Source organism: Leopardus geoffroyi, chromosome D3 (genome assembly GCF_018350155.1).
Source record: "Leopardus geoffroyi isolate Oge1 chromosome D3, O.geoffroyi_Oge1_pat1.0, whole genome shotgun sequence".
In the NCBI taxonomy this organism is placed as follows: Eukaryota; Metazoa; Chordata; class Mammalia; order Carnivora; family Felidae; genus Leopardus; species Leopardus geoffroyi.
In genome coordinates, this window is record NC_059339.1 from 57,352,777 (window position 1) to 57,376,325 (window position 23,549).

General features: G+C 45.7%; 1 protein-coding gene across 16 annotated transcripts in view; it reads left to right on the plus strand.

The window, feature by feature from the left end:
• The window catches only part of FHOD3 (formin homology 2 domain containing 3), a 471,758-nt gene that overhangs the window by 65,442 nt on the left and 382,767 nt on the right, over positions 1-23,549 (plus strand). For all 16 annotated transcript variants that reach the window (XM_045458615.1, XM_045458602.1, XM_045458603.1 and 13 more), the window contains exon 3: positions 6,972-7,036. In XM_045458615.1, the coding sequence (XP_045314571.1) occupies positions 6,972-7,036 (65 nt within the window). The remainder of the gene's footprint in view (positions 1-6,971; positions 7,037-23,549) is intronic.

The window sequence follows — 23,549 nt, forward strand, 5'->3', positions numbered from 1 at the left end:
TTCCCTCCCTGCCCAGCTTCAGACCAATGAAATCAGAACTTGGGGGTGGGCCCAGGCAGAGGTGCTTTTAAAGCCCTCCAGGACTGCCTGGAAAGACCATTCCTGAAAATGCTGCTGGAAGTTGGGTGGGGGAGTGTAACCCCCCCCCCCCCCCAACGCTGAGCAGACGACGGTGCAATTGGGAAGGCTCTGCGTGCACTTGAATGCAGGTGGGGGAGCCCGTCTGCTGGGGCGTCAGCTTTGCAGTCGATGTGCTTCGGGGCCCCGAGGGGTTGGGGGGAGCTCTCATTTGACTCTTAGATGCTTAACTTCTTGACCTGTAGCTCATGAGCCTCCAGAAACTATGTGTGTGTGGGTCCACGAACCCCTGACGTTTCTGTGCAGTTTGTGCATATGCAAAGTTTTGGATGGGGGAAATCAGCAATGAAGAGCTGAGCACTGAACTTGCCAGGATGGCACCTTTTGTTTGGAAGGTCTGGTTGTCTCCCTCACGGCAACCAGGGGCAGGCAGGCTTGGTGGTCTGCAGTTTGAGCCTTGCCCACACTGAGAAGACAGCAGACCGTAACCTTCAGTGATTTGCCAAAGGAGCCTCAGGCCCCAGCCCTGCACTCTCAGCTGAAGGTAATCCCTTACGAGGAAAAGGGGGAAAACTGCTCCTTGCTTCCTATCCATGCCCTAACCGGAGTCTCTTTCAACTTGGGAGGAGTTTTGTGTATAGTTTGTCTTTTCAGGTTCAATAGGTTTTTAGATGTAGGTTCAGTATGTATTTCAGGTGATTTCTTTATTCTACTAGACCTAGAAACAGAGGAGACACAGGTAAAGATGTGATTGGATAAGGTTTCTTTCCCCCCCACATCACACGGCAGGACAGGAAGATTACATATTCCTTCAAACTTGACATTTTTGGGATACAAAGAATTCTCTGAGAATCTATTGAAAGGCTGTGAAACTTCTCCCCACGCAAAACCTTGTCCACCAGTCCTAGGCCAGTGCTAGGCTGCCTATCAGTAACCTGGAGGAAACCTGCTTAGAAATGCTGACTTCTAGGCAACTGGGCGGCTCAGTCGGGTACGCATCTGACTCTTGATTTCGGCTCAGGTCACGATCTCATGGTTTGTGAGTTTGAGCCCTGCGTTGGACTCTCTGCTGACACTGTAGATAGAGCCTGATTGGGATTCTCCCTTTCTCTGCCCCCCCGCCCCCACACCTTTCTCTCAAGATAAATAAGCTTAAAAATATATATATATATATTTTTTTTTTAAAAATGCTGGCTTCTAGGCACCTACTGCAGGAGCTTTGGTGTGGGGCCTGGGATTCTGGCCTCTTCAAGAGCTCCTCAGGGGGTCTGATGTTTGGTCAGAAGCCTATAGCATAGGCTCTCCGTCTTGGAGAGTACAGCCACCACCTAAGCAACTTTAACAGTTTTTCTTCCTGCCCAGCTTCAGACCAATCAACTATGAACTTGGGTGGTTGGCCCGGGCAGTGGTGCTTTTTAAAGCCCTTCAGGGCTGCGTGAAGGAGACGGTTCTGTAGGAAATCGGACAGGAGAGAATGAACTCCTATGCTGAGTGGACTGTGGGAGTGGAAAGGCTCTAAGTAGCTTCAAATGTCAGATTGCATCCCTGGACAAAGATGGCATCAGGTGGGCCTGGGTGAGCTGAGGTGGGCTCTGGGCTTTAAGGTGTGGGTGGGCATCAGAAGAGACCTGAATTGCAAAGAAGGAACCCTCCCAGAAGTCAATCAAGTACCAGGGAGGGTGGCCACTGTGACCTAGTGTACCTGAACCTGATAGCTGAGGAAGGCGGGGTTGGGGGTGGTTTGGGGTATGTGGTGGGAAGGGGGGGGGTGCTGTGAATCTAGAGCTGTGGTACTAGTTGACAGATTACAGCAAAACATGAGTAAAATGGGCTACATGACATTAATAGCTGGGTAACAGTGACTTGAGAAAAGTAGCAAGGTTCTGGGGTGGGAGCAATCTGGGGAGAGGGAGAGGGCTCCTGCAAATTAGGTTGTGTCGAGCCATACTTGAGGTATGAGGTGATCAGGTGAGACACATTGGCCTGGGACCCAGGTGAGAAGCATCAAGGGCCAGGGAGGCTGGGGTGATCCCGTGGAGGAAGGGAGTTGTAAACCTAAAACTTCTCTTTAAAAACGAGGTCCAATTAAAACGAGGGTAATTAGGGCCATTTGAAGGATGATGTGTTGATGACAAGACGCTCATAGGAGCCCGGACTTATTTTATCCTTCTACTTTGCCGTCTTTAGGATGTGACTTCTGTCTTTCCTATTTGATCACCCTTCAAATATGGCTGCTCGTCTTCTAGCATCATTAAAGCAAGAAAGCATGTAGTGGTTAGGGTAGATCTCGAACCAAAATAGGAAGGTTTAAAGATAAGTTTGGGGGTACTTGGGTGGCTCAGTGGGTTGAGTGTCCGACTTGGTTTTGGCTCAGGTCAGGATCCCAGGGTTGTGGTATGGAGCCCCGCCTGGGGCTCCATGTGGAGTATGGAGGTTGCTTAAAGTTCTGTCTCTCTCCCTCTGCCCTTCTCCTGGGCTCCTACTCTGTCTTAAAAAAAAAAAAAAATAAATGGAAAAAAAGTAAGATGAATTTGTTTCTTGTTTAAGAGTTCAAACGTAGACAGTCATCCTTAGGTCTGGTAGAACAGCTGTCACATCCTCAAAATCCTTCCATCTGTGTGCCCAGAGTGGTTTCTTCAGTTTTACCTTCTCCTCTGCCTCCCGGCCCCTGGGGAGAAGGGAAAGGACAGCGGGGTGTGTGTCCATTCCTTGTACACATAACTTTGCTGTGAAGTGAGAGGAGTTCTCTTTTCCTGTCTTGAGACGGGATGTACCTTTTACCTTGGCATATCCTGTGCTCTCCAGCACAAAGTAGACACCTTTGAACATGGGTGGACCAAGGGAATGAAGGAACATCAATCTGGGAGGCAGATGTAGGGAGGTGATAGTTCAGGCTTTGGGGTCAGACTTGCTGTGTGACCTCAGCAAGGTTGCTTAACCTTTCTGGGCCTTAATTTCCTCACTGTAAAAATGGCCATGTAACCTACTTCGTAGTAATCTTGTGAAGACCAAATCTGCATAAAGAGAGGCCTGGTACCCAGGTGAGAAGCGTTAAGGACCAGAGAGGCTGGGGTGATCCTTTGGAGGAAGGGAGTTGTGAACCTAAAACTTGTCTTTAAAAATGAAGTCCAACTAAAAAGAGGGTAGTTACAGGCCTGGCACATAATAAGCTTTCCGTAAATGTTAACAATTTAGGATTATTGTCTGAACCCAAACTGACCTAGTATCCTATTGGGAGCAGAGGAAAAGTATATCTGTGATTTAATTTCCTCAAAGTTTTAAGCTGTGAAACAGGAGATGCGGGCATATTTACTGGAAAAAGTGGGGATAAAATAGATACCTTTATTTCTCTAAAGCAAAAAGAATTAGCCAAAAGATTGTAGAGTCAGTGAAAGTGAGAGGGTCACATATTAAATAAAAATCTTTCTCTATTATGTCCAGTAAGAAAGCTGTGGAGGGAGGGAAGTAATCAGATTTAAAGGGTCCTTATGATTGGTGTCCTCCATGCATTGACCTTTGATAGATTTTTAAACTTTTTTTTTTTTGACATTTATTTTCAAGAGACCCAGTGTGAGTGGGGGAGGCACAGAGAGAGAGGGAGACACAGAATCTGAAGCAGGCTCCAGGCTCTGAGCTGTCAGTGCAGAGCCCCATGCTGGGCTCGAACTCACTAACCGTGAGATCGTGACTTGAGCTGAAGTCACACGCTTAACCGACTGAGCCACCCAGATGCCCCAATCTTTGATACATCTCTAAATAAAACCTGAAACTTGCTGTAATTCTTGAATTCTTCGAATAAACCTGATTTGGTTAGCCAATATTTTCTTCATTTGCATCCTAATTTTTTAAAACCTCTCTTCCTCCATTTATTATTTTTTAAATGCTTATTTTGAGAATCCCAAGCAGGCTCCATGCTCTCAGCGCAGAGCCTGACGCGGGGCTTGATATTGCAAACCGTGAGATCATGACCTGAGCTGAGATCAAGAGTCGGATGCTTCACTGACTGAACACCCAGGTGTCCCTGCATTGTAATTTTTTAATGCGTGTGCTTTTTTGTTAGGTTCTTAGCCTTGAGGTTAAGCCAGTCTCTAAGAATGCCTCTCTTGACCCTTTGTAAGCCCTGGAGAAGGTTACCTGGTGAGGTGACCCTGCAGCAAAGGGCAGGATGGTGCAGGTGACTCTGGAGTCGTCCTGCTTTCAGCCTGGGTCTGTTCCACCAGCCATGTGACTTGATGTGGTTGATCCCCTTTCTCCAAGCTTTACTTTCCTCATCTGCAGAGTGGGCATAGCCATGACACCCACATCAAAGGTGGGAGAAATGGGGGGTGGGGTGGGAGGTGAAGGACACCTTCTGTGGACCTGCCTGCATGATCACCACTTCCCTCCGCCTAGGCTAGTCCTCTTCTGTGCTAGGAGTTCCTGGGATTTGGAGCCTCCTTTGTCTCAGGGGATTGCTGCTGCCCGTGGCCCCCAATTCCACACAGGTTTCTTTCACTGAGGATTTTGTGTATGGGGGCAGGCGGGGAAGGAGGTAGAATGTTGAAGCAGAGGAATTGTAAGTGCTAAACTACGAAATAGGCCTTTTCTCTGTGGTCATTTTTAAGATTATTTAGTGGGGGGCACTGCGGAGGGGACAGGGAGAACCCCAAGCAGGCTCTGCACTGTCAGTGCAGAGCCCGATGTGGGGCTTGAACTCCTGAACCACAGGGTCATGGCCTGAGTGGTGAGTTCATGATCTGAGGGGCAACCATGAGTCAGACACTTAACCGACTGAGCAGCCCAGACGCCCCTGTTCTGTGGCCTTATAAATTCCCTTAGGGTTTAGCATAACCAAGCCGATTGCTTGCTTTCTCAATGTACAAGCACAGAAAAGAGGACCCCTCCAGTATGGTGTGCCTGCCATCGCTTCCTCAGGAAGACCGTCCTTGTTTGCGTGCAAGTGCCTGGAATCCCAGAGCAACCATACCACATGCCTACTGTGGGACCGGAGAGTTCTGTGGGAAAACAAGCACTTCCTCAACATTGGATTTTTGTCATTGTTTAAAGATAAAAGCAGGGCTATCAATTGGCCCTTCTGAACTTTTCCAGAACCTGAGGTTTTCTGAAATATTTTACCCGGCCATTCCCTACTTTCCCCCCACATCTGGGCATCTAAAGCATGTACTTTGTCTCCATGCTTTATTTATTGACTCATAACTTCTGACAACATGAGTTACAGAAAATCTTCCAGATCTGTAGATTTAGGGTTGGCTATTACTCATAATTAGGGTCTGGCCTTCACTCTTTGATTCTCTGGTCACTGTTCCAAGCATGGCTTCTGCCCATCTCTGGGTGAAACTACACACTTGGTGGCTGCTCCCTGCCCCACCGTCCCGGAACCCCTTTCCTGTTGCCTTTTCCCAGAACACACTGAAGTCTTCTCCCTCCTTCTGTTCCATGCGCTTAGGACTTTCTAGTATGATCACAAGAACTGAGGGAGTGTCAACATCTAGATTGTCAAGAGGAAAAGGGTGTGTGTGTGTGTGTGTGTGTGTGTGTGTGTGTGTGTGTGTGTGTGTGTGTGTGTAGAAAGTCTTGAAGTCTGGGTTGATAGGAATCCAACCTTGTGAAGATGGGTCAAGTGTTGTGTATTTGTTACAAGCTCCTTGAGCCCGGTGCCTTGCACATGGCAAATGCGAAAGCATCCGATGAACACAAAGTAGAAAGGAGGGATCTGAAGGGACCATAAATATAGGTCTTGTGCTTATGAGCAGCTGCTGGGGTGGAGGTTACTGCCTCCTCTTGCAGGACTATGCAAGGGGTTTTCCTTTCTCCTTTGAAAGAAACTATTTTAAAAACCATGCTTCTTTGTCCTCTTACCTGGTCTCGAGAATAAAATATACTGTTTCAGTGATTGTGAATTTATAACCACAATATTAACCATGTGCCTTGGTCAGATTTGTTCCCTTCCTTCCAACACAGCCACAAGTGCAGGAAGCAGGAAAGCACTGTCAGACTGTGTTGTAGGGGAAGCCCTGATGGGGATAAAGGAGCTGCCAGAAGAGGGATGGCAGGGGGTTCAGCAGCTTTGAGACTCAGCAGGTTATCTGCTACTGTGCTGGTTGGCTGGCTCCATTTTATCTTTGTCCACCGGCTCTCCACTTTGTCCAAATCTCAAAGCCTTTGCTACCCTTAGGTAGACAGGTCTGCTCTTTTCTCCCATGTATCCGCTTAACTGCTATGTGGTTTAGTCCTCAGCTCAGGATGGGAGGACCCCCCACTCCCACCACCCCCCCACCCCACCCCGGGAGCAGAGTTGGGGCACAGGGCCATTCTGGTTGCTTCCCTGAAGTGAGAAAGAGGAGGAGGTGAGACAAAGCATGGTGTAAAGTGGCATTACTGAGAATAAATAGCCTGTAAGCTACTGGGTAGACTCCCACCTTCCTGTGAGCGAAGAGTAAAAGCTGTAACAGTATTGCCCTGATGGACAGCAAGGCAGCTCTTTGTGGTGACTCCACTGTGTATGCCCTTCTTCTATATCCAAAAATGTAAACGTGGTCAGGGGAATGATCAAGCAGGTTTGTGTTGTCCTATTCCAGGGATTTCACTTGGGCACAGATCTTAAAATTGTCCCAGCATGGGGATGTGCAGACTCTGTGGACGGGATGAGTTGACCAGGTTTGGTAATAAAAGCTGTGTGCCCATCCAACAGAATCAAACCGGATTGTTTTATTTTCTGTAAAGCCCTGTGACATGTTATTTCTGGATAAATTCTTGTTCTGTACAGGTCCCTGCTGATCTAGAATCTCTTTGAGGTGGGTGTGCCAGAACCTTAAAGCTGATTGATAGCATGTATGTGTCTTTTTGGTGACTGCTCTGATACCCATGTATATTTTGTCTCCTGTCTCCATTAGGCGGGGCAAAAAGCACAGCATCGTCCTGAGGACACAGCTGTCCGTGAGGGTCCATGCCTGCATTGGTGAGTGACAGGTGCAGAAGGGGAACTTGCCATCGGCCCTCGAGTGATTAAATGTGTGATAAGAAATGTCATCTAAATGTTAATCCCAATAAAATACTTGGGAGTATGCTGTTCATTGGGGTTGGTCCTTACCACAGGTGATTAGTGAAGTCATTTTTGGCAATAGTTTTTGAAGCCCTGTTTCATTGCAACTTCCTTTGCTTTTTGGTTAGTCAGCAGAGCTTGAGGTAAGACAGATTGTTGATGAGATTCTTGATGGGGTTGTGTTAGTGTGAAACTCCAGCCAATTGAACTGATATTCACATGCCTTCTGGTGGCTCCATGAAGCTCGCTGTGAAGAAGTGGGGGCTGAGCCTCCAGGCTGTGCTCAGGTGACAGGGAAATCTCAGGTCAGTGTAGGATGGGGCGTCTGTAGATCGAAAGCAATATCGTGTCAAGTGGATGTATTTGTGGTTCAGAATGGTTTGCCAGTGATCATACCAGAACCCTACTGGGGCCATTCCTGCAGCCATTTTCCTGTACCTGTTGTTTTCCCCATCTATACATGTGGGTTGAATGGCAATGAAAGCAGTTACTTATGTGACGTAGACAATTTTTATGTGAAAGGTATCTAAAACCGGGGCCTGATTTCCTCCTGGCATCGGGTCAAGTTGAGGCAAGTATCTAGTAACATAAAGAGAAGAAAAAAAACCTATAAATTATTTTATATGTAGAAATTTTGCATGTTTGAATAGTTTTGCTTTTATTACAGGTTGTGGTCTTAATTCAGGACACTAATTAAGAGAGCATAAGTAATCTTCTAGAGGCCCAGTCTATACCTAGGATGTGGTAACTGAGTGGAGTGGAAGGGATGGTTTCTGGTCCCTTCACTCCCTCCCTATTTCCTTGTTGGAGAACCAGGGATGGAAGGAGGGAGGGGATGAAGGTAGAGGGCAACTGTGTAATTTAAAGTCATCTGGTATTAGGTGTGCAAGGAGGTTAGGGTCTCCGGTGACAACTTTTGTGGCCAGCGAGTAATTGTATAGCAGACTTCTACACCTCAGGGGTGGGAGGGTTCCTAATCATGTTGGAAACAGTGAGGTCTGTAGGAGCCTCAGTAGTGACTGTTGACGTGTCAGCTGCCTGTAGCACTGAGTGACCATGAACTCTGTACTATAAAAATAGGCAATATATATTTAATCATTAGCTTTATCACCTGCTTGACACTTTTTCCAGTTATATATATAAATCTACCTGATGAAAAGGTCTGTGACCTAAGACTTGGCATGACCCCACCTTCCCCCAAATCCAGATCTAGAACAAATTCCAGTATATAAGGTGCTGAATACCATTGAAGTGAAATATTGAAGTATAGCTGATAACCAGTAGAGATAGGGGACAGGAATATGAATTGGTATTTCCCATGAGAGTAGGCAGGGCAAAGCAGATGAACACTAAAATAGGCTAGATCAGAATCCTAATGAACTAATTCCTGTTAGGTAAATGCACTTTTTTGGAATATAAATATTTCAAGTACAGTTTTTTAAACAGCTATGTTATTGACTTGCATTAACCTGGGTATTCTACAGTCTCGTGTAATACATGTGGCATGTAAAACACATAACTTATCCCCATAGCACACCGAGCACCAGCAGCTGGTCCAGGGCTCTCCCAAGACACACATGCCTTCCTGCTGGAGTGCTTGAACCAGGTGCTGACAGGATCGGTGTGTTTGTTCCCCAGCCTCCTTATGCCAATTGCGCTTGCTATTCGACTTAAGTAATGGGATGAAATAGTAGGTGAATATCTTATAAACGGATTAAACAGAAGTATAAAAATCACTGCTTTCAAAATACATGGAATAGTTTGGACAAGATTCAAAACTAGTTACTATCAAAGCATTCATCAACGTAGGTGGGTTGGGACATCTATTAAGAGTTGGGGAACATGGGAAAAAATCCAGAAGGGCTCTAGTCTTCACAAGTATCTCCATTCTTGCTCGATTTCACAGAAACGGGGATTGGAAATCCCAGACCACATCATTGGAGGAGTTCATGACAGAAGGTCCACGGATAATTCTAGTTAGTAGACTCTTAGTCAAAGAAAGGTCATAGCTTGAAATGACCTTTTCACACCCGTAGCTTGGGTGTGAAAGTGTACACCCTTACCGTGCCGTATCTCATAACAGGCAAACCGGGATGGTCAATTTCGATAGCTGCAGATTAAAGTTTTAAGGTATTTGTTACCTTAAAAGGATTTTGTGCTTTAATTAGTTCTCACCGCTCATTACCTCAGCCCCAATTGTGTCAGATGGGAGGGCTTGACTGTATAACTTAACATGGGTACCCAAGAGTCAAAGCTTTTCTTTTGTATTAAAAAAAAAACAACAAAACCCTTTCTTGTTCCGTTTCCTATTATTGGCAAGATCTGGAATAGATTTATTGTAACAGCACTAAATATTATCCTTTGGTTATGTATAGAAAATGGAATGTATGTGTGATGTGTATGAAATACCAACCCCCATTGTGACATATTCTTTTCCTTTCCAAATGGCAATATTAGATGAGATTTCTTTGGGATGGATAAACCAAACCTGGAACAATCTTCAGTTGAAAGGAGAAAAAGAAAACATGACAAGTGGGGGGAAAACCTTTTTCATAACAGTTGGTTGAGTCCTTGTTTCTTTTCCAGATGGTTTCCATCCTTGCCATATAAGCCATGGTTAAGCTATTACAGACATCAGACAATGACTGTTCTTAGGCCTGGCACCCCATGCCACTTCCCCAACGACCCCTTTCCCGCTACATGATTGGGCTGGAAGGATCCAGGATCGGTTTGGGCTCGGGTTTAAAATGCTATCAAGTAAATTTCTCCAAAACGTTTTTTACACCCTACAATCCTCTTACTTCCTATTAAGTATAGGAATGTTTAGAATCCAGGACTGCATGTTGATGAATTGGAGGTGACCTGCCGTTGGAATTCTCCAGTGTTAACTTTGGAACTCTGTACCCAGTTGGGACAAGAGTGGCGTGGAGCCTTTGTGGTCAGCAACCGAGCCAATCTCCCAAAAAGTGAAGGCCACTGGACGCTGCTTTGAAGGTCATGGCTGGCGGCCACCGGAGGCCTTTTCTGATAGCGCAGCAGTGCTGAAGCAGGAAGTTGGAATGGGATTTCGGTGTGGAGAGAGACCCTTAAGCTATTTGTATCTCTTTGCTCTTGTCCACTCTCATTCTTATTTCTTTGTACATTTTGGGTGTGACCACTTGATGAAATGTTGCAGCAAACGATGCATGACTAGCTTCCGTCCCTTAAACCGATGGTCCTGTTGTAGGCATGAACTTAGATACGGATGGAGAAGAAAAAAAAAACCTGATTGGCATTAAAGTCTGCATTTTTATGAGGTTAGCTAGAGAAAATAAATTAGTTGGTCCCTGCAAGTGATCTTATTTCCAGACACCAGAAAAATGTTCAGAGGGCCAGCTGGCTCTGATGACTCAATCTCCTCTTGAAGAGAAAAGGTGCAGAATAATTGTAGGGATAATAAATGGAATTGAGGATTTAAAAACAAAAAGGGTTTGAAATCCTTAGGATTCTAAAGGTGTTTTCTGAGGGTTTTCTACTGGCTTACTTCAAAAGCATTTTGTTGGGCTTAAAACTTCTGCTTCAGTTTTCTGGACCAGACCCTGTCTTCTCATTGAGAGAATAAGTAAACTCTGTCAAGTGATGGTCTGCGACCTGTAAGGTGGACACTTTGAGATATCCAGCATTGAATTAAAAGGATACATTGGCTTAAGATGGCAAAGCATAATTTCTGATTGTAGTTGTGAAGAACAACCTGGTACAAAGGATTTTAAGAGCCTTTAGAGGGGTTTCCCCAAAACCTAGCAGATGATGAGGTCTGCCCATGAAGATAGAGGTGAGGAAGGCAGAAACTGGCGAGGTAGCTGAAGTGGCTAATCTCTCCATGAGGTTAGTCTCCTTGCTCGTAAAAGGTCAAATCACTGAGAGAGGACATTGGTAGAGGCGAGAAAAGCACATTTGGAGAAGGCTGCTTCATCCATGGATGAAAAAGTAGTCCATTTCCAGCAACATAGACAACAGAATGAGGCTTCCATATAGCATTTGCCAGGCCTTTTCCTCTCCGGAGTGGAGTCCTCCGGCTCTGTGCTTCGTGCTGTGCTGTTCCGGCAATGGGGCTAATGACAAATGGAGGGAGTGGGCAGCGTTTCAAGAAGAATCTTCTAGAGCAGGAGTGACCGAGGGGATTCAGCTCAGGTGCTAGCTGTTTGAGAGGGGGCTGCTCCCTGGGCCACGGTGTTGAGAAGGTTCCTGTGGCTGTGTGCCGCCTTGCTGGTTAAAGGTCTTGGATCAGGGCTAGCTTTGGTTGGTAGTGATGGAGGTGGTGTGAGAGTCTGTGTGGTGTGCCTGACGGCTCAGGGGCTCCCGGTGAGCTACAGGTTCTGCCTAGGGTCTGAATCTTCTCTGGCTACAGTAGGGGTTCTGTGTTTAGAAGTTGGAGAGGGGAACTCTACCCATGATCCCTGACCACCCCACTTTTTGTTCTCTAATCCTTTTCTCAGGCTCTGCCTTGTTTAGCCTGCGAATGAGCGTGGCTCCTATTCTCTCCCCACTTGCTGAGCTTTCTGACCGGGCAGAGCACCACTTGCCCGCTTCTGAGTGGCTTGTAAAGTTTGAGCTGGGGTGTTATGTGGCTGAGCCCTCCTGGCCCTGCACGGAGGCCTCCCTACAGCTGCTTTTTTTTTTTTTTTTTTTTTTGAATACCAAGCAGCCTTGGTCTTTTTTTTTTTTTTTCAACGTTTATTCATTTTTGGGATAGAGACAGAGCATGAACGGGGGAGGGGCAGAGAGAGAGGGAGACACAGAATCTCGGAAACAGGCTCCAGGCTCTGAGCCATCAGCCCAGAGCCTGATGTGGGGCTCGAACTCGCGGACCGCGAGATGGTGACCTGGCTGAAGTCGGACGCTTAACCGACTGCGCCACCCAGGCGCCCCCTACAGCTGCTTTTTTGATGTTGCACTTGCTCCTCAGGTGGGCTGTTACAGGACACTGGGTTTGGACTGTTAATTGGATTCCAATATGGTCCTCACTGCCTCTTGATTCTGGAATTCCCATGAAAACTAGGTTTCCTTCTGCAAACCTCAAAATGCCTTTTGGACCCTCTTGGGCTTAACACCTGGTGGTATTTGTATATTAGCTAGTAAAGATGAGGTGCCCCTTAGCACGGTGGGTGCTGAGACACCTGAGGTTTGTGCAGTGAATGTGGAGCCCTTCTAGCTTGGGTGTGCTGCTCCTCTGTCCGTGTAGGTGTTGCTGGCCCCATGTTATAGGTGGCAGGTCCCCAAGGCCTGCTGGGTGACTGGGAAAACTGTAAAATAGGCTGCGCTCTGACCAGAAGCAGCCCCCCACCCCAGCCGTTCTTTCTCCTTTTGGCCCCCCTGCCCTGATGTGTCTGACTTCAAGTCTTGGGCCTGGGCTTCTTGCTGACTTGGTCCTGTGTCCTCCCAGGTGCCAGCTTCTGCTCTTTCCTCTGTGGCCTTGGCAGAGGTTTTCTCCTGCCCTGTTTGTGGATGTCACAGTGGCTAGGCTCCTAGTTTCCTGGTCATAGTCTTCCCTTGTGGGGTTAGGGACAGTGGGTCACAATTCCTGTCCTTCGATGTAGGGATCCACTGGTTGTCCAGAAATCCTGGAGCCCATCTCCCATCCCAGCCTTCTTCTTCTTTTTTTAAAGTTTATTTGGGGAGAGGCAGAGAAAGAGGGAGACAGGGAATCCCAAGAAGGCTCCATGCTGCTAGTTCAGAGTCCTACATGGGGCTTGAACTCAGGAAACCTTGAGATCATGACCTGAGCTGAAACCAGGAGTCAGATGCTTAACCAACTGAGCCACCCAGGTGCCCCTCCCATCCCAGCCTTCTTTCTGGGATCCCCAAGTGGCTAGCCACTGCCTTGGCACAAATTGTGCTCAGATTTGAAATCCTGAGTCTCTCTTTGCTACAGGAGACTTTTAGTGCTTATAAATCTTTTTAAATCTCCCTTTTACACCCCATCAGGTCTGTGACCTGCTGTTACCCAGAGTTCTGTTATCTGGGTAAAAATGGGCCCTCTGGGCTAATCAGATAAATACCTCCCATCATCTGGTTCCTATTAATCTACTTCAGCCCCCAGGTGCAGACCCCACAGAATGCTCATGTGTCTAGAAGGCCATTGGGTCTGGGCTGGGAGAAGTCAGCTTGTCAGACTCTTCACTCTGTGGGTGGCTACCGCTAAGGTGCCTTATGGCCAGTGATTGACAGATGTGCCCATACCCCTCTCCCCCAAGGGAGAAAGGGTAGAGGTAGGATGTGGAATGTTCCATTAGGTGGTTAAACTGCCCCAGGGTCTGGTGTTTAAATACTCCTAGCCATTCAGTTCTGTCAAATCTATCCACATAAAGATGTGGACAGTACACAGAGAAGTCAGGAATGGTTTGTTGCCCCAAACTAAAAACATGTAGAGAATGAACTTAATAACTCTACTATTTACGGACATGCTGCTAAACATAAATACAGGGGGTGAATAAAAAAAGAGACGCACCTATGAGAGAATTTGCCTGGGCACCTTCTAGATCCAGCTGGAAATTCAGGTCAGCTATGGGAATTAAGAGGAAGGAAATCTGAGCAAATGTGGATTGACCCACAAGAAAGAAAAGCTCCTACACAAGGTCTCTTAAGGTCACATTTGTGTCCTTACTCTCCCCTTTTGACTTTGTTTATTTATGGCTTCTTTGTCACCTTTGATCTCTGAAGATCCTTAGTTTGTTGTATAAAATTTGAGCATTGCCTTAGAACCATTATCGATGTTTACTTTGCACTGTCCTAATAATGGCTTACATCCTTGACAAGGAACATGAAATTTTGGCAGAAATTGACTCGGGAGAATGGAGTCATAGTAGTGGGGAGACCTGTAACAGATGTTACAAGCCAGCATATGGTTCAAACTTGCCAGCTAGATTCCAAAGTTGCTGTCCAGCAGAACCTTTAGTTTTATCCAGAAAAACAACCCCTGAGAAGGAAACCACCATGCTTTTGAACAAGTTCTAGAGTGTTGCTACAGACGCTTTTTACTTCCGGCTCTGAGCTGCCTGGGGGGTGTAATGCAGCCTCTGGTGGCGAGCTCTCTGCACCTGTGGCTCTCCCCGTGAAGAAACAGCTTCATTTTTGCTCATGGAACAGTAAAAGCATGTCAGGAAACAAAGTGATTTGTCTGGTTACTAGAGATTTTGATAGCAGGTCGGATGGCTTGCAGATACCTTGTTACGTGGAGGTTCTTCGAGGATTGGGTGGGCACCTATGTTTTTCGGGTCTTGCTGAGGGACTTGGAGAAAATGGTTTCTTGGGTGGGGATTCTGGGCATGTTTTACTGGTTGCTGTTGCGCTAGAAATACCAAACGGGAAGTATTTTAATTTGGGAATAAAAACACATGGAAAACATTAGTGTTGAGTCAAAACATGCAGCCAGTTCAAGATCTAATTCAAAGGAGATAAAGGTGTTTGGGAATTGGTTACAAATGCTGGAGTCTCAGTTCATGTGCCAGGGTAATAGTGACAGGACAGCAAAGGAGAAAATAAAAAAGGTGAGCGTAATTGCAATCGTGTTAGTATAATTGAAAAAAAGAAAACATTCTGTTCAATGTACTGTGAGGTGATGTGATTTATCTGCATCCTAGTAACGGCTGTGATGGTGTGGGCAGGAGGGGATCCATTTTACATGGATTCAGGGAAATCTTTGTGACAACGTACAGCATTAGGTGGTTGATATTTGAGTCATTTCTTAGCCGTTTAAGAAGATTCCACTTTAGATTCAATGGCCGACTTACTATCACCCTGAAAATTAGATAATGTATTTGCAAGTATTTCAAGTTGTAAAATGTCACAAAGATAGTTGGAGAAGAAGTCTACAAAATTGTAGATTGTTAACCTTGGCCATTTTTTAAAAAGTAATGTGAACCATGTTCACAGAGTGGCACCTTGGCAGTTGGGTCTTTACCCACCCTTGGTCCCACGGACCCTCACTAGTCCTCCGGAGCTGTGGGAGGGGCTAAGAGAGTTGAGGCCTCCAGAAGATCTGGATGTGATATCAAGGTCCCATCCTGGGAGGTGAGGGAAACTAAGGCTTGAATCTCTCTTATTTCCTGACTAGTGTTCTTTGTACCCGCCTGTTCCTTTGCTTTTTAGGACATTTTTAAATGGTCTTCGGCCCTTTTCTGTACACATGGTTACAGAGCCTGGTGCAACCCTTCTGGTCTGAGAGGTCTGAAGTGCTGACAAAACCTCTAGATAGGGCTTCCAAAATACTTTCCTGAAGCAATGTTTCACCAGGCTTCGAAGGACGGTTTTCTAGTGCAGTTCTGGTGTGATTCATAGATGGTCCTAGGATCTGAGGAAAAAATGGATTTCATCCTTCAAGAGCTGATAATGTTTAGTTGTGCAGCTCAAACTCCCTTTTCCAAGCCGGGCTGCTAACTGCTGTAGAAGAAGCCGGAGTTTCTGCGTCCCTTTTCAGACTTCCATCTTGACCAGTTGGACTTGGCTTCTCATTTTGGACTTCTTGTTGGGAAGACCTGGAAACTAAGGCTCCTAACTGACCAGAACTACACGCTGGCAGCTCTGGCTTTTGGAGCTCCTGGAAAGGAACACAAGTGTTCTGGGCTGGAGGCTGGGAGTCTTCCTGCTCTTGGTGTGGAGGTCTGGTCCTTACCTGGGAAGGTCTAGGAGGTAGGGTTTATGTTCCAGGTGTAGCAGTTAGCTCTTGAGCATTTGAAGGTGGGCCGTTTTGTGTCCACACCGTAGGAGCAGACCCCAAAGTATTTGCTGATTAAAGAAACCTACTGTGATAGTGATATAGGATAAATATTTGAACTTGATCCTGTTTCTGGCACAAAGCTCCTAAAACCTGTGAAATTTCTTAAGTGAGGAGAACAACAGAATATTCTTTTTGTTAATGAGGTGGCTTGAGCTCCACCTAAGGATGGGGTGGGTTACCAACCATGTGATTGGACAGCTTAGAACTTTCAGTTCCATCCCTGACCTTTTAGCCATTGGTGAGTGATTCAATCACTCATGCCTATAATGAAGGCTCCGTAACACCCCAAAAGGATGAGGTTCAGAGAACCTGCTGGTTGGCGAACACAGGGAGATTCAGGAAGAGTGGCACATCTGGAGAGATTATGGAGGGGCCGTACCCCTCTCTCATATCTTGCTCTATACATCCCTGCCACGTGGCTATTCTTGAATTACGTCCTTTTATAATAAACTGGTAGTCAAGTAAAATGTTTGAGTTCTGTGTATCGAATTCATCAAACTCAACGAGAGCTTCATTCGAACCTCTGATCAAAAGCTGGTAGATCAGGGGCACAGATGACAATCTGAGTTGACTATTAGTGTTTGAAGTAGGGTGCACAGTCTTGTAAGACTGATCCTTTAACCTGTGGTACTTGAAGTTCTCCACAGGTAAATGGTGTCCAAGTTGAGTTGAATTGTAGGGCACTTAGCTGGTGTCTAACTGGTATGTGGTACGGGGAAGCCTACACACGCCTATGTTGCGATCTGGTCCAGGAACCCAAAAGAGCTGCTAAAAGGGTCATGGTACTGACGTGTGTTTAATGCATTTATTTCAGAAATGAATTTGTTTGGTATTTTCTTAGGAAGAAAAGACAGTAAGTAGAATGTGAAAGTAAATAGAAAGTAACAAATCCGGGGGAGTGGGCAGAGTGTCATTTTCAAGAGTTTGCAGGAGAGTGCCGGGCTCTGTGGGGTACGGCGTGGATCCAGAAGCACAGCGCTTGCGACCGCTCGTGGCCTGCAGGTGTGCCAGGCAGAGCACTGTGAGTGGGACCTGGGGCATCCACTGCCACCTCTCCCACCTTCAGCCTTGTTAGGTCTGTCTGCTTATTGATAACGGGAAGGACAAGGGAGCCCTGGTGCCCCCCTCCTGGCAGTGATGGAGCTAGTATGTGCACAGTGCGAGCATGGTGCCCAGGGGGTACTACCTGGGGCAAATGGTGGTAAATATCATCATCGTTCTTAGCAGTTTTGTGTGTTGTTGCTTTACAAGTTGTTAGAGCGATGGGAATGCCCAGTGGTTCTCAAAAGAAGGTACTTGGGGAGTGTCTGGCGTGTTTAGAGACAGAACTCACTTGGATGCCATGTATGTCTTGCCCCCAATTCTTGAAGGACCTTCCTTATCCAGAACTGGATCTCAGAATGGTATTAAATATTAAACTAGGGAAAGACATTGTCAAATTCTTAAATATAAAACCCAAATAATGCTCAACTAAGGTGTTTAATGTGTGATATAGCCCCTATCCTTTTCTGCTTTGCCGACAGGTTTGAAACTACAGGTCAGTATGTTTCTGTTCACATGTTACTTGATGCTGTGGGATGGAGTTGGCCGTCCTGAGTCCACAATTCCTGTTGAACTAGTGGCCTTGCACTCTGTGGTTTTCTTCTCTTCAGCTATCCTGGTTTTGATACATTGTAGGGTGTTCCACTTTGGGCAAACATCGAATGATCAGCATGTTTGCTGAAATACTCCAGTCTTCACTGAAACTAAATGGGTTTTGTGAAAGTGAAGGCAGCTTGATGGCACCCTTCTATGTGTCCCCAGATGGTGTTCTCCTGAAGGTACCGCCGAGAGGGAGGGTGAAGCTTCTGAGCATGTGCTCCGCCATTAAATAAGACAGTTGGGTGCGTGAAAAGGAGTGAAAACACCATAACATAACACCAAGTGCTAGTTATATTGTGTAACTTGAAAGTGGAAAATTATGTTCTAAACCCTATAAAGGTAGTCAAAATATTCTGAGTTGATATTTACAGAATGATTGGATAAGCTGTTCAAACTGCACCAAAAAAATAGAAACTTATGTTTGTTTTGTCTACAACTCCACTAGTGATGGTAAACTCTTGACACATAAATAACCTGGAATAGTAATTGTGAGTGGACTGTATCTGGAAGAGTTTTTAATGACTTGCCTGGCACAGGGTACTTTAAAATGATGGTACTTTAAAGTGATGCACTAAAATGCATGAACTAGCTTTTCTTCTATCTCCTGTTCTGCAGTTTGGGTCCTGGGGCTGGTTAGGTTGGGGATGGGGTAGACTAGGCGCTTCTTGCCATCACTGGGCAGTGGCTCCCGGGCTTCAGAAGCCACCAGGAAGCATGTAGAGAGCCTGGAGCACTTCACACCTCATCAGAAAGCCATAAAAACAATTACCAGCCCATTAGGGACTTGACAAGAAGCTCCACAAAGCTGTCCTGGCTGGGAATTGGGAATTGCCAAGGCCAGAGTGAGTCACTGATGAGATTCATGCTGTGGACTTTTTTTTTTTTTTTTTGGTGGAAGATAGTACATTCTAGAAGTGAGACATGTCTGTTGAGATGGCCTGGAAGAGCTCAGGCCAGGCTTCTCAAGGGTGGAACTGGTGGTATATGCTTTTGCTGCAGGTATTGGGATGGTGATCCTCCCATCTCCCAACTCCCAACTCCCAAGGCAGTTTGGTGTTGGGGTTCAAGTTGTAGCCCTGCCTTTCCTCAGCTGTCATCCAGACTTTGCAGTTCAGTCCTTTCTGGGATCTGACTCCAGGCTTGGCCTTCATCAGGACTCTGAAGTGGTCCCAGGCTGTGGCATCTGGTTCGGGGGTGTGGGGAATATGGAGTACTGAGTCCAGCTTAAGGGGCGGGGGGGTGGGGGCGCTGCTGACTTGGGCCTCATGGGAAGGACTTGTGATGTCACCTCCAGATGAGGTTGTACCTAGAATCCAAGATTAAGTATTTATTATTTTAAATTTTATTTATTTTTTAAATTTGTATCCAAATTAGCATATAGTAAAACAATGATTTCAGACTCCTTAATGCCCCTTACCCATTTAGCCCATCCACCCTCCCACACCCTCTCCTGTAACCCTCTGTTCTCCATATTTATGAGTCTCTTCTGTTTTGTCCCCCTCCCTGTCTCCCTGTTTTTATATTATTTTTGTTTCCCTTTCCTTATGTTCTTCTGTTTTGCCTCTTGAAGTCCTCATGAATGAGGTCGTATGATGTTTGTCTTTCTCTGACTAATTTCACTTAGCATAATACCCTCCAGTTCTATCCACATAGTTGCAAATGTCAAGATTTCATTCTTTTGGATTGCCGAGTAATACTCCATTGTGTATATATACCACATCTTCTTTATCCATTGATCCATGGATGGACATTTGGGCTCTTTCCATACCGTGGCTATTATTGATAGTGCTGCTGTAAACACTGGGGTGCATGTGTCCCTTTGAAACAGTAGTCCTGTATCCCTTGGATAAATGCCTAGTAGTGCAATTGCTGGGTCGTAGGGTAGTTCTATTTTTAGTTTTTTTGAGGAACCTCCATACTGTTTTCCAGAGTGACTGCACCAGCTTGCATTGCCACCAACAATGCAAAACAGATCCTCTTTCTCTGCATCCTCACCAACATCTGTTGTTGCCTGAGTTGTTAATGTTAGCCATTCTGACAGGTGTGAGGTGGTATATCAGTGTGGTTTTGATTTGTATCTCCCTGATGATGAGTGATGTTGAGCATTTTTTCATGTGTCGGTTGGCCATCTGGATGTCTTCTTTGGAGAGGTGTCTATTCATGTCTTTTGCCCATTTCTTCACTGGATTATTTGTTTTTTGGGTGTTGAGTTTGGTAAGTTCTTTATAGATTTTGGATACTAACCCTTTATCTGATATGTCGTTTGCAAATATCTTCTCCCATTCTCTTGGTTGCCTTTTAGTTTTGCTGATTGTTTCCTTTACTCTGCAGAAGCTTTTTGTTTTGATGAGGTCCCAATAGTTCATTTTTGCTTGTTTCCCTTGTCTCTGGAGACGTGTTGAGTGAGCAGTTGCTGCAGCCAGGATCAAAGAGGTTTCTGCCTGCTTTCTCCTCGAGGATTTTGATGGCTTCCTGTCTTACATTGAGGTCTTTGATCCATTTTGAGTTTTTGTGTATGGTATAAGAAAGTGGTCCAGGTTCATTCTTCTGCATGTCGCCGTCCGGTTTTCCCAGCACCACTTGCTGAAGAGACTGTCTTTATTCCACTGGATATTCTTTCCTGCTTTGTCAAAGGTTAGTTGGCCATGTGCTTGTGGGTCCATTTCTGGGTTCTCTATTCTGTTTCATTGATCTGAGTGTCTGTTTTTGTGCCAGTACCATCCTGTTTTGATGATTATGGCTTTGTAGAATAGCTTGAAGTCTGGGATTGTGATGCCTCCTGCTTTGGTTTTCTTTTTCAAGATTGCTTTGGCTGTTTGGGGCCTTTTCTGGTTCCATACAAATGTTAGGATTTTTTGTTCTAGCTCTGTGAAGAATGATGGTGATATTTTGATAGGGATTGCATTGAATGTGTAGATTGCTTTGGGTAGTATCGACATTTTAACAATATTTGTTCTTCCTGTTCAGGAGCATGAAATCTTTTTCCATTTTTTTGTCTTCAATTTCTTTCATAAGCTTTCTATAGCGTTCAGTGTATAGATTTTTCACCTCTTTGGTTAGATTTATTCCTAGGTATTTTATGGTTTTTGGTGCAACTGTAAATGGGATTCATTCCTTGATTTCTCTTTTTGTTGCTTCATTGTTGGTGAATAGGGATGCAACCGATTTCTGTGCATTGATTTTATATCCTGCAACTTTGCTGAATTCATGGATCAGTTCTAGCAGTTTTTTGGTGGAATCTTTAGGGTTTTCCATATAGAGTATCATGTCATCTGCGAAGAGTGAAAGTTTGACCTCCTCCTGGCCGATTTGGATGCCTTTTATTTCTTTGTGTTGTCTGATTGCAGAGGCTAAGACTTCAATACTACGTTGAATAATAGTGGTGAGAATGGACATCCCTGTCTTGTTCCTAACCTTAGGGGGAAAACTCCGTTTTTCACAGGATGATATTAGCATTGGTCTTTCATGTATGGCTTTTATGATCTCAAGGTATGATCCTTCTACCCCTGCTTTCTTGAAGGTTTTTATCAAGAAAGGGTGCTGTATTTTGTCAAATGCTTTCTCTGGATCTGTTGAGAGGATCATATGGTTCTTGTCCAAGATTAAATATTTAAAATGTAACAGTATGTAATACATATTACATATAATATGTACATATAAATATATTTATATACATGTATAAAATATAACCCTCCTTTAGGATGTTTTCATGTGACTTAAATGGCTTAGGAGACAAAAATAAATAAGAAATGAAAAAGCAGATACCCTGGAGCAGTCCTGCTAAGATCTGGGCATCCAGATTGTAGCTGAGGGTGTTGGCTCCTCTTAGGGGTGTCCTAGTTTAGGGGAGAAGGTGGGTGAGGGAGGAGCAGTGACAGGCAGGATTCTAACTGCAGAATCAGCATGGTCAGGCAGTTAGACTTGGGATGTGGCATTGACTTTTCCAAGACGGGAGACCCGCAAGCTTCCCTTCTGAACTGCAGAAAGCACTCATGAGCCATGCAGCTGTCTTAGGTCCAGAACCTGGCATCTGGCAGTGCTACACCATTTTCATGAACTTGAGCTTTGATGCTTTTGCTGTCAAGAGTCAACAGTGTCTGGTGGGTGGGATTGAAAATATCACTGTTGTTTATATTACTGTAATGTCGGAAATGTCTACCTTTCCACCTGCTTTGGAGAGTTGACTCTTCACTACTTAGGTGCTTACTGGGTGCCACTACCGTGGTAAGTGCTGTAAGGGAAATAGGCATGTTAAGTACATGCAGTACAAAAAGGGGGGCATTTCCATCCACTCTCATGATTCTGACTAGAAGCTGTGTGCTTGGAGTTTCTAACTCTTAGAGTTCTGGATCTGCTGTGTGCTGTGTCCACTGGATACCTGAGCTTGATCCCACATGCATCTCCTATTTCTCACCCCCAACCAGAAGGGCTCGGCTCACCCGTGCCTTGTGTCCCCAGTGTGTTCGGCATGGGACACTGACCATTCACCTCTTCTCCAACTGTGTGACCTGTGTCCCATTTCCCAAGGATGCTAGGTGACTCTTAAGAGCAGGAATGGAGGTCCTTCCTCTCTCTCAGGGTGGAAGGGTAAAGGGGCCTTGAAGGAACAAGGAGTTGGATTTCAAGGAGCTAGTCCTAGAACCCCCCTGAGTCTCGATTTCTCCACTTGAACTTGGGGATAGAATTCATTTCAAAGGTGGAGAATTTTCCATGCACATTTAAAAAGTGTGTATGTGTATATATTTTGTCTCTTTAATAGGATGGTTACATTGAACTTTCTCTTGAATCTCGTCCGTGTTGTCATTCGCCGAGGAAGTTTGCACATAAAATTCTAATGGTACTCTTGATTTCTCCTGATCCTGAAGTGTACAGAATCTGACTTCTATGATTCTTAAACTAGATGTGAGGCTTGAGCTAAGCAGAGGAAAAACAAACCCCCAGTGACCCCCCAGTGCCTCTCCCAGGTCTGTTGTTTCTTAGATACAAACAGAAAATTGGCAAACTATACTTTTAGGACTGGAGCTCGGCCCCATGAAAAGGCAGGATGTCAGAGTGGGATGGGCAGCTTTTGTTGTTGCCTGTTGCTGCAAGGTGCATTTTTTTCTTTCCTTACTCCTTTAGGAGGGCAACAGTCCCAGACCCAAGAGTTGAAGAAGTCCTCACCTTGTGCCCAAATGAACTCACATGGTTACTGGTTATTGTCCTTTCCTGGAGCATTGATTTTCTTTTTTTTAATATGTTCACGGGGCACCTGGGTGGCTCTGCGCATTGAGCGTCCAACTCTTGGTTTTGGCTCAGGCTATGATCTCCCAGTTTGTGAGTTGGACCCCTGAGTCAGGCTCTGCACTGGCAGCACAGAGCCTGCTTGGAATATCCTCCCTCCCTCCCTCCCTCCCTCCCTCCCCCCCCCCCCCCACTCTCTCTCTTCCCCTCCCTTGCTCACTGTTTCTCTCAAAATAAGTAAAAACTTAAAAACAAAAAAAACAACTTCCCTGTGCACATAGACCCTAGGATGATGTGGAATGGATTTTTACTTGATTCTGATAGGGGTACATCTTAGGGGAATCCTTAAATCCTGCTTTCCTTACTTGCACAGGAGCAGGAAATTCTACTTGGCTCCTCAGAAGGACGCTGGGGCTGCCCTCACCTGCCCTCACTCCTGCCCTGGGAGAGATGGGTGGACATGGGGTAAGGCAGTGATCCAGTGAGGCCCAGGTTTTCCCTTTTCTTTGAGTGTAAGAATCCTCAAGATCCTTGCTTAGCCATGGGTGAGCAGCCTGCCCTCGGCATGGGCCAGGGGTCATTGTCTGAACCACTAGGAAGCCTGTCTGGCCACGGATGGGAGGCCAGTTCTCTCCAGGGGGGCATCAGTGGTAAGGCTGCATCAGTGTGGCTGGCATGCCTCTTTTCCCATGGGCCTCTGAACTCAGGAGGGAAAGACCACAGTGTGGTTTGTGGACCCCTAGAGCCCCACAGAGAAGTTCTGTGTATATGAGGCTCAAGAGTTAGGCATGTGGGTACTTGAGCTCTTCC